We start from the raw sequence: 12068 nt of genomic DNA on the forward strand, positions 1-12068 counted from the left end.
ACATCCGCTGGGCCGGACGAAATACATTACCAGTTTATGAAACACCTTCCAGAATCATCATTAACATCTCTCTTGAAAATCTTCAATGATTTATGGATTACTGGTAATATAGCTAGGATTTGGAAAGAAGCAAAAGTAATACCAGTTCCAAACCAGGTACAGATTGCGTATATCCTACCTACTATCGACCCATTGCACTGCGAGCTGTCTGTGCAAAACAATGGGAGGAATGGTCAATTCTCGGCTTGTATGGTACTTGGAAACTAGCAATTTAATATCTCTTTTCCAAACCTCGCTGGCGTCAGCGACACTGAAAGCATCGAGGGAATCAGAAATCAAGGTGTTACTCCATTCGGCGAATTAGTATCAAATACGGTACACAACTGCAGGACACGGACACCATAAAACTTACTTTTAACACACCAACACTATCTAAGATAGTAAAAGTTTGTTTTGTACAGGTTAAAGTATATATTCCAAACCCTCTACGTTGTTTTAAGTGCCAGACGTACGGTCACCACAAAGAGAAATGCTCCAGAAGCCCTATGTGTGGTCGATATGGTGAAACCAGCCATCGACAAGCAGGCTGCGATGCGAACCCTCATTGCGTAAATTGTGGCAAAGGTCACCATATCAATTCTGAAGAATGCGAGACTTGGTAACTAGAGAAGGAGATCCAGAGGGTAAAATATACTGTTAATATTCCCTTTCCTAAGGCCAGAAAGATGGTTGAATCTCGAACCCAATAACATGGCCGAACCTTCTCAACTGTTGTAAAAACCAGTCCAAAGATAACCAAGGATAGACAAAGTCAAACTGATCTACCCGATATAACATCAACTGCTAATATTCCACACTACAAGGTACAAAAAACACAACCAACTTTCAACAAGCCCCCATTACCTAAATCTCAAAAAAAAAAAGAAAAAATAAGCAAGAAACAAACATGCAGCAAAAGGGGTCTGATGATCATATTAAGCTACATAATAGGATTGTCGATATTGAGACATGGATGCAGACGAAACTACTAAGTGTTCTCAGGGTAGCTCAAAATCTGTAAACAAATAATTTAACCAGATACTTCCTCCCGGGGAAAAACCCACATGGAGTGTGCCCCGAAAGTTCTAACCTAGCTACATAATCTATACTTTAAACTTATAATGAAGAACAAGATCAGTCAATGTAACCTTCGAGGATTTAAAACCAATTCACCTGCTCCTAAATAAACATGATCCTCCTGTACCATGTATGTCTGCAGGAAACATTCTTGAAAGATGTACTCTTAAAATGGTGACAGGGCCTCGGGAGGAGTTTATATTGTTGTGAACAACAGAGCCCTTCATAGAGTCATCGCTTTCAACACACATTTGCAAGCGATAGCTGTAAGCATCACTATACAACGAGTGATTACCTTTTGCTATATTTACTTACCACAAAACACCAACCTAGTAACAGACGAATTAGACAATCATGTTCAACAACTTCCATAACCATTTGTTTTACTCGGGGATTTTAATGCCCATAACATTTTATGGGGATGAAATCACATAAGTGACAGAGGTCACAAAGTAGAAGACTTCATTTTTACACACGATTTGTGTCTATATAACACCAAATCCTCGACATATTCACACCAAGGAACGGGTACATACATGTGTATCGATTTCACAATTTCTTCTCCATCGCTACTTTTGGACTATGAATGGAAGGTCGCTGGTAACCGTCATATCAGTGATCACTTTCTAATCTCTCTTAAGAACACCGACGTTACAATTGATGCGGCATTTCCACAATGGAATTTAAGAAGGCCGACTGGGCCAAATTTGATACACTTTGCACAATTAGGCTTAATAGGGAAACCGTTTTAAACGATAATAACCCTTTTCAATATTTCCCCCTGCGGGTCCGGGGTTGTAGAATTGGCCCGACGTGCCTTGCTACGTGTCGTAAAAGGCGACTAAGTAGAGGCAAACTGTTTGCCGTGGGTTGCGTCCGGTGTCGGAGGACGAAAGGATCCTGGTAGTTGAGCAGAGGCTTTCCATGCAATACACTACTTTGGCCTCTACTTCTCTTAGACGGGTGGTCGGGATGGAATAGGAAGTCTTTTTTTACTCTCTCACCTTCTTTATCTTTCTCTTTGTATCTCTCTTGATACCACCGTTGCCCCTATATTCTATTCCTTTATCTTTCCCTTTTCCAAGTCTAAGAAGACTTCCTAGAAGGCGGTGGCTTAACGGGTCAATCGGGGGGTAATTTTACCGACCTTAGAAATTGGCGACTTCAGGGTCAATCAAAGGTAATTTTATCAACTGAGTATGGCATCTGTGTATCCCTGACACTTGAAAAGTGTCCCCTTGTCGGGCTCCTTGGTGGGTGGGGAGCACGGGTGCTGAATTTTTAATCTAGCCAAAATGGATATTTCCAAAAAAAATCAAAATAAACGTACGAAAATTTTATCTGACTCGGACGACGAACCATGTAGTGTGGATTCATTTCCACGCTTCGTGGTAATACAATCTAAAGATGCCGCAAAATCCCTTGCTTCACTCTCTCCGTTTGTGATCGAGAAAACAATTACATGTTTGATTGGTACGCCAAAGAGCGTCAAAAAAATGAAATCGGGTTGCCTCCTCGTGGAATGTGAGCGACGAGGTCAGACAGACAATATCAAGAAACTTAAAACTTTCTTTGATATTCCAGTGACCTCATTCGCTCACACCACACTGAATACGTCCAAAGGCGTGATTTGCTGTCGTGACTGGGCTGGAGTCACCGACGCAGATATCATTGAGGGAATGAAAAGTGAAGGTGTCACTGCAGTCCGTCGAATACGTATCAAACGTAATAATAACCTGCAGGACACCAACACCACTGTACTCACCTTCAACAATCTAACTGTACCTAAAGTGGTCAAAGTTGGCTTCTTGCAAGTGAAGGTTGAGACCTACATTCCAAACCCCCTTCGATGTTATAAGTGTTAAAAATACGGCCATCACGAACACCGCTACTCAAAAAGCCAAATATGTGGCCGATGCGAAGACAATTCTCATCAGGAAGCTGACTGTAGAGCAACTCCGCATTGTGTCAACTGTGGAATAGAGCACCACGCAAATTCCAAGGACTGCGATACCTGGAAACAGGAGAAGGAAATTCAGAGGGTAAAATACACAAATAATATTCCGTATCCAGAAGCCAGAAAACTTGTACAGGCGAAAACAGCCCATCCTGGCCCATCCTTCTCCACTGTAGTGAAGAGCAATCCTAAAACAACGAAGGACGCTCAAACACAAACAGAAGCACCCGATTCAACACCAAGCTCAAACACCCCTCATTACCAATCACAGAGAAACACGGCATCTACACAAACTACATTCAGCAATACCCAACAACCTAAATCACCAAAAAACAAAAATAAATCTCATGGAAACAGGCAACAAAAGGGGTCAGATGACCCCATCAAACTTTATAACAGGTTTGGAGACATCGAGAGCATGGATGCAGAAGAATCTGCTCCATGCGCCCAAGGGAACTCCAGACCTACAAACAAAAAATTCACCCCCGTACTTCCTCCAGAGAAATAACCAAACAAATTCCTTCTGCGAAAGGTCTAACCTAGCTCCACAATCTTTAATTTAAATTTATAATGAAAAACACTATCATACAATGGAATTGTCGAGGACTTAAAGCAAATTACAATGATATTCTCCTGCTTTTAAACGAACATGATCCTGCGGTACTATGCCTTCAAGAAACATTCTTGAAAGATACGGACAATATCACATTTAAAAACTACTCCCTGTTTAACACCTGCTCTCCAAATGTTGATAGGGCATCAGGAGGAGTTTCTGTTATTGTGAACAACAGAGCTCCTCATAGCTTCATTCATTTAAACACCAATTTACAAGCCATTGCTGTAAGCGTCACTCTACATCGAGTGATTACATTTTGCTCTATTTACTTACCACCAAACACTAACCTAGTACCAAACGAATTAGACGACCTTGTTCAACAGCTTCCCGCGCCATTTGTTTTACTCGGGGATTTTAATGCCCATAACATTTTATGGGGATCGAATCATATAAGTGACAGAGGTCACAAAATTGAAGACCTTATTTCTAGACACGATCTGTGTCTATATAATACCAAAACACATACATATTTACACCCAGGCACGGGTACATACACATGCATCGATTTCACAATTTGTTCTCCTTCGCTGCTTTTGGACTATGAATGGAAGGTCGCTGATGACCTTCACAGCAGCGATCACTTCCCAATCTCCCTTGTAAATCATAACTCTACAATTGATGAAGTAATTCCACAATGGAATTTAAAGAAGGCCGACTGGGCCAAGTTCGAAACACTTTGTAAAACTAGGCTGAATGAGGATACAGTTTTCAATGTTAACGATCCCATTCAGCATTTTTACATCTGTTTTAACAGACATTACAGAAGAATCTATCCCCAAGTCCTCAACAAACTGTAAAAGAACCCTAAAACCTTGGCTCACTAAGGAATGTAAGGAAGCCATGCGGCAACGCCAAGAAGCATTAAAAAAATTTAATAATCACCCGACGCCCGAAAACCTAAATATATATCGCATTGTCCGGGCCAAAGCTCGCCGCACAATCAAAGAAAGTAAAAGAGCATCATGGAAGAAATATGTTTCTTCTTTAAACTCTCGTACCTCTGTTAAGAAAGTTTTGGACACTATACGCAAAATAAACGGAAAGAGAAAACAAAACCCTCTCCGACATCTGACACTGAACAGTAACAACTTTAGTTCAAAACGTGACATTGCAAATATTCTTGCTGACAGTTTCTCGAAAAATTCCTCATCATCTAATTATTCAGAAGCCTTCCAAAAACTTAAAACTCAAAAAAGAAAAGTCACGTTTAAAATTCGCTTCTAACAACTCGGAAAGTTATAATCAATTGTTCTCACTATCGGAGCTTAGGGAGGCTTTAGATAAGGCCCATGATACATCCGCTAGGCCTGACGAAATACATTACCAGTTTTTGAAACACCTTCCAGAATCATCTTTAACATCTCTTTTGAAACTCTTCAATGATTTATGGATTACTGGTAATGTACCAAAAATCTGGAAAGAAGCAACTGTAATACCAGTCCCCAAACCCGGTAAAGATAGCGAAGACCCCAACAGCTATCGACCAATTGCACTCACACACAAGCTGTGTGTGCAAAACAATGGAACGAATGATCAATTTTCGGCTTGTCTGGTATTTGGAAACTAACAATTTAATATCTCCTTTCCAAAGTGGCTTTCGATATGGCCGGAGCACCAATGATCATCTGATTAGACTGGAAACATTTATTCGCGATGCATTTATTAAGAAAGAACATTTAGTAGCGGTTTTCTTTGATTTAGAAAAGGCCTATGACACGACATGGAAGTACGGGATACTAAATGACCTGAACGATCTAGGTCTACAAGGCCGTCTGCCCTTTTTCATATCCAATTTTCTCTCAGACAGAGAATTCAAAGTACGAGTGGGCTCTACCCTCTCAGATCTGCACGAGCAAGAGATGGGTGTGCCCGAGGGCAGTATTTTATCTGTGACGCTCTTTAACATCAAAATTAATAGCATCACCAAGTGTTTGACTCCTGGTGTGGATTGCTCGTTATACATTGATGATTTTCTGATATGTTATCGGTCAAAGTACATGCATACAATTGAAGACAACTGCAGCAAAATATCAACAAGATTCAAAATTGGGCTAGTACGAACGGCTTCAAATTCTCGAAATAAAAAACGGTATGCATGCATTTCTGTCAATTACGACACCACGAAGAACCTAAACTCACACCTATTCCATTTGTTGAGGAAACAAAATTTTGGGTATTATCTTTGACAGAAGACTGACTTTTATTCCACACCTAAAACACTTGAAAGCCAAATGCTTAAAAGCACTTGACCTACTTAAAGTAGTAGCGCACACTGACTGGGGTGCTGTAGAAAAGTCATCCTGAATTTATATAGAACGTTTATTCGCTCCAAACTAGACTATGGTTGCGTTGTGTATGGCTCAGCCAGAAAATCATATTTGAAAATGCTTGATCTAATTCATCATCAGGGAATAAGACTGGTTCTGGGAGCATTTAAAACATCCCCTTGTGAAAGCCTACTAGCTGAAGCGAACGAACCACCATTATCGCACCGAAGAGAAATTCTTTCCGCACAGTATGCTCTTAAATTAAAATCAAACCCTCTGAATCCTGCTTTTTCGGCTGTTTTTCAACCCAAATACAAAACTTTATACGAAAATAAACCAAACGCCATACCTTCCTTTGGCATTAGAATGTCATCCAGCCTTGACACTACAAATATAGATCTTTCTAAAATTCACAAAACGTCCATCTCCGAAACACCACCTTGGCTAATTAAACAACCAAAAGTACGTTTCACGCTACACGATGGAAAAAAATCCGAAACAAACCCTTCTGTCTTCCACAACTCTTACCATGAAGTCCTCACCGAATTTAAAAACTACACCAGAATTTACACTATTTACACTAATGGATCAAAGAATGAGGAAAAGGCTGCAGCAGCCTTTGTTTGTGGAAATCACACAACGCAAGTTCGCTTACCAAATGGAGCATCAATTTTTACAGCTGAAATCAGAGCAATAGACCTTGCTCTGCAACGTATAGAAAAGAAACACAGTATCATCTTCTCCGACTCGCTCTCAGTACTCCAGTCTCTACACAATAGAAAACTGGAGAACCCGTTATTAAAAAACATACTCTTCAAAAATACCGAGCTGAGTGTCTCCCACAATATCATATACTGTTGGTTACCTAGCCACATTGGTATTAAAGGTAACGAAAAAGCAGATCGCGCTGCTGAAATGGCCCTTACTCAAGAACCATCTGATTTTAAAATACCGTATACTGATTTTAAACCTTGTATCAGAAACTTCTTTCGTCAGAAGTGGCAGGCATCATGGAATGATGCCGTGAATAACAAACTTCATGCCATCAAGCCAACTCTAGGAGAATGGACTCCTTCCTACAGAACCATTCGTAGGGAGGAGATAGTCATTGCAAGAATCCGAATTGGTCATACTTATATCACCCACACCCACATACTAAAAGGTGAAGACCCACCAGAGTGCGTTTCTTGCAATGAACCATTCACTGTCAAGTACTTTATGATAGAGTGCTTTGACCTACAACCTACGCGCGATCGTTATTACATTGTGCATGACATGAAAGAACTTTTTGATACTATAAACATCACTCGTATTATAGAGTTCCTGAAAGCCGTAAATATTTACTCTAAACTCTGACTTTTATGCTATCACCTTGTGCAGTTTTGTGCAATATATATACCGTCCCATTTTAATATCTATTCATCTTTTCTACATCTCCCGTTGATCGGGAAGCTTTATTTTGCACCATTACCATCTTACCGTTTTTAATTTCAACCATTTGTTCTTTTATGTCGCTGGTCGATAAGGACCTTTTATAAGTTTTAAAAGATTATACAAATAACACTTTGTTTGGCGCTAAATAGCCTAACAGTGCTGACGCGCCGTTAAAAATCAATCAATCAATCAATCAACTTTTCAATATTTTACTTCTGTTTTAATCGAGATTGCAGAATAATCCATTCCCAAGTCCTCAACGAACTGTAAACGAACCACGAAACAACAATGTAAAGAGGCCATTATACAACGCCGAGAAGCACTGAACAAATTTAATAGTCGTCCAACGGTCGAAAATTCAACTAAGTACCGTATTGTTCAAGCCATAGTCCGCCGCGCGATTAAAGAAAGCAAAAGAGAACCATGGAAAAAAATATGTTTCAACTTTATATTCTCGTTCCTCTATAAAGAAAGTTTGGAAAACTATCCGCAAAATAAATTGAAAAGGAAAACACAATTATTTCGACATCTCAAACTAAACAACAAGAATATCAATTCCAAACTTGACATAGTTTATATAGTTGCTAATAGTTTCTCTAAAAATTCCTCATCGTCTAATTATTCAGAAGCCTTAAGAAGATTAAAAACTCAAAAAGAAAAGACACGGTTGAAATTGACAGAATAACTCAGAAAGTTATAATCAACCGTTTTTACTGTTTGAGCTGACGGAATCTCTGAATAAGGCCCATGAAACATCCGCTAAGCATGACGAAATACGTTACCAGTTTTTGAAACACCTTCCAGAACCACCATTAACAAATCTTCTGGAAATCTTCAATTACTCATGGATTACTGGTAACGTACCAAACATTTGGAAAAAAGCTACAGTAATACCAGTTCGCAAACCAGGTAAAGATAACACAGGTCCAGACAGCTATCGACCCATTGCTCTGACGATTTGCGTGTGCAAAACAATGGAACAAATTATTAATTTTTGGCTTGTACGGTACTTAGAAGCTAACAATTTAATATTTCCGTTCCAAAGTGGCTTTCGTTATCGCCGTAACACCAATGATCATCTGGTTAGACTAGAAACATTTATTCGCGACGCATGTATTGAGAAGGAACCTTTAGTATCAGTTTTCTTCGATTTAGAAAAGGACTATGACACGACATACAAGTACGGGATACTAAATGACCTGCACGATCTGGGTCTAAAACGCCGTCTGCCTTTCATCATATCAAACTTTCTCTCAGATAGAGAATTCAAGGTCCAAGTGGGCTCTATCTTCTCAGAAGCACATCCCTGGCTACTTAAACAACCAAAAGTACTTTTTACACGATAGAAAAAATCTGAGACAAACCTTTACATCTTCCACAACACAGACCTTGGTCTTCAATATGTCGAAAACAAACGTATTGTAAACAGCAGCATCTTCTCCGACACCCTATCAGTACTTAGTCACTACACAATAGAAAACTGGAGAACCCATTGTTGACCAATGTTCTCGTCAAAAATACTAAGCTGAGTACGTCCCACAATATCGTATAATGTTGGTTACCTAGCCATGTTGGTATTAAAGGCAATGAAAAAGCAGATCTCGCTGTTACTCAAGAACCATCTGATTTTAAAATACCTTATACTGATTTTAAACCTTGATTCAAATAGACTTTACGTCAGAAGTGGCAGACATCATGGAATGGTGCAGTGAATAGTAAGCTCCAAGTCATCAATCCAACCCTAGGAGAATGGACTCCTTCTTACAGAATCATGCGTACGGAGGAGGTAGTCATTGCAAGAATTCGAATTGGTCATACGCATATAACCCACTCCCACATACCAGAGTGTGTTTCTTGCAATGAATCATTCACTGTTAAGAACTTTATGATAGTGTTTCGACCTGCAATCTATCCGCAATCAGTATTACAATTTGCATGACATGAAGAAACATTTTGATACAATTAGCATTGCTTGTATTATAGAATTCCTGAAAGCAGTGAACATTTACTCAAAGCTCTAACTTTTATGCCATCACCTTGAGCATTTTTATGTAATGTTTTTACCATCCATTATTTTGAAAAACTTTTCATTTGTTTTTATTAACATAGACTATTTACATTCCCTGTTGATCGGGAAGCTTTATATATTGCCCTTAACCATCTTATCGTTTTACTACTATTACTTTCAACTATTTGGTTTTGATATCGCTGGTCAATATAAACACTTATATCATTTTTAAATAATAATACATATAACCTTTTATATGGCGGTAAATAGCCTAACAGTGCTGGTGCGCCATAAAAATAACAATCAATCAACCAATCAACCTCCTTTCCAAAGTGGTTTTCGTTATGGCCGTAGCACCAATGATCATTTGGTCAGACTGGAAACATATATTCTCGACGTATTTATGAAGAAGGAACATTTAGTAGCTGTTTTCTTTGAGTTAGAAACGACATAGAAGTACAGGATACTAAATGACCAGCACGAACTAGATCTAAAAGGCCGTCTGCCCTCTTTCATATCAAACTAAGTTTGAAGCTCAGGAGGGGCCCCGGATGACCGAGTTGTATAAAGAACGTGACTTTAAAGATCACTCACAAATCACCTCTGTCCTCATGGCTTCGACAACGTGGGTATGTGAGAAAACTTGACAATGGTTTCCTATGGGTCTGTGGTCCTTTCTGAGGTTTTCTCCGGTTATTCCCCACCTCCCAAGCATACTGGTCGTCATTAATGTTCTATCGTATGCTTAAAGTGACATTAAACCCCGCACAAAACGAACTTCACATTAGTGCCGCCTATTCGAAACAGCTAGTTGTCAAAGTATTTACGGAACTTTGATCATTCAAAAGACTTCACTTTTGGGTAGATAATGCCATATATATATATATATATATATATATATATATATATATATATATATATATATATATATATATATATATATATATATATATATATATATACTTACTGCAGGTATAAAATAATGTGTTTTTGTCAGGAATCAATCATTTTCTCTGTTTTCTCCCCCTTCTCCTTACTGACACATATATGGACATTAATCTTTTCCCATATTGGATTGTGATTATCAGAATATTCTACAAGAGAAACAACTTAAATTTAGAGTGCCTTTCGACATATGGCAACTTTTTATTTTCTGGGCAATAACTGACACACCAAATGACACATTTTTTAATAATTAATAAGGCAAAATTAATATAAATAATTGTATATATCACGAAATACCCTGGCAGCATATACAATAAAAGTGGCTCGAATAAGTGGTGTTTCCTTATTGTATTTTATTTGTTACACATACCGTATAGTCTTGAAGAGTTCCTATCAGGGAAATCAGTTCACCAGGCATAATTTCTGCTGGTACAAACACTGCCTTCTTCAGTGTTGTATTAACTTTCGGATCATACCTCGATGAGACCTTGGAAAGTCTCTGCTCAAGATCTGGACCCTTTTTAATTATGTCTGTGAGTGTATCTTGACTGATTAGCTTTGTAGCGTTTTCATTCCCAACGGAGCAAAGTTTAATTTCATCTCGCACTTTGGATATATTATATTTATATTCACTTCGATGCTCCTCGTAAGCGCTTTTTATTCTGGCCTTCATTTCTACAAATTTCTGGTTGATGGCCTCAAGAAGTTTAACATGATGTAGTTCAAAGGCTTTTAATTCTTCCGTTTCCTGTTCATTTATCTTCCTCTCATATTTTTCGCCGTTTTGTGCCGTCACATTAAGACGCTTCAGCCTTTCAGTGCATTTATTCATTGTAACCTCAATGGTTCTTTTAACACCGGCAGCAGCCTTAGCGACTGTTTGCGAGGCATGATTTTCGTGATTAATCGCTTTGCACAATACACAAATAAGGACGTTACAAGTTTGGCAAACTAGCTTAATTTCCTCCTCTGTATGCTCATCACAGAATATTCGTTGTCGAATCTTGCCTTTCATTTCAGGATCCAAAGTTCCCAAATCGCTGATTTTATGGTGCTTGGTCGCTTTTGATTTCTCGTGGGCATGGCAACATGACTGACACAAATTCTCTTCGCAATCTAAACATCTACTGCATGCCACACTTTTCGGGCCACAGAGGTCACAGCTCATCTTCTTCTGCTCAGGGTCAGCATCGATGTAAAAATTGATTTGGAAACCGGAAACGCCTTCGTTCGGTAACTTAACACTTTTCCTGCAGAGGGGGCAGTCAAATCGACCATTGCGAAGGTTAGCACGTACATAATCCTCCAGACACTTGTGACAAAAGCTATGGTGACAGGGTATTAGCTTAGGATTCTTCAAATCATCCATACAAATACTGCATTCATGTCGCTTCGCCGCCATTTTTGTCGAGTACTTTCGTTTTGTTTCGCCAGTATAAATAGTCATACATTTTTTTATTGATTTATACATTTTTACTACATGCTTATCATTTTTCGAAAGAAATTATTTTTTATGTTCACTAAAAAAATGTACAATCGTTAACCAATTATCTTTGGTAGTTCGTGTGTTAGCGAGATTTGTGTAACAGTACATTTTAACCCCGCATATTTGTACCCGGGTTGTACGATAAAATAGTCCTAAGTAGCACACCATGGTTTTATAAAATAACCCGTGGAAAATGTTTAAACTTAAAAATTACCACACATGAAGACGCATGTCAATGT

At 38.8% G+C, this 12068-nt stretch overlaps 1 protein-coding gene across 1 annotated transcript; it reads right to left on the reverse strand.

The window, feature by feature from the left end:
* Positions 1-2966: 2966 nt before the first annotated feature.
* LOC149783695 (transcription intermediary factor 1-alpha-like) lies at positions 2967-11749 on the reverse strand. Its single transcript, XM_089933159.1, has 2 exons — positions 10714-11749; positions 2967-3130 (listed from the first exon to the last, which is right to left on the reverse strand). Exons 1-2 carry the CDS (start codon positions 11743-11745, stop codon positions 3050-3052), a joined length of 1113 nt encoding a protein of 370 aa, XP_089789285.1. The 5' UTR covers positions 11746-11749; the 3' UTR covers positions 2967-3049.
* Positions 11750-12068: the final 319 nt, after the last annotated feature.

This window comes from Sinohyriopsis cumingii, chromosome 14 (genome assembly GCF_028554795.1).
Source record: "Sinohyriopsis cumingii isolate HCF-2022 chromosome 14, ASM2855479v2, whole genome shotgun sequence".
In the NCBI taxonomy this organism is placed as follows: Eukaryota; Metazoa; Mollusca; class Bivalvia; order Unionida; family Unionidae; genus Sinohyriopsis; species Sinohyriopsis cumingii.

Bases quoted from the DNA above. Each gene is read 5' to 3' on its own strand.
- LOC149783695 (XM_089933159.1), bottom strand. From the start codon at position 11,745: ATGGCGGCGAAGCGACATGAATGCAGTATTTGTATGGATGATTTGAAG. The intron at 3,131-10,713 runs GTATGTGTAACA...TCCTGTTTCCAG, and splicing joins GAACTCTTCAAGACTATACG to GTATCGCAGTCCTTGGAATT.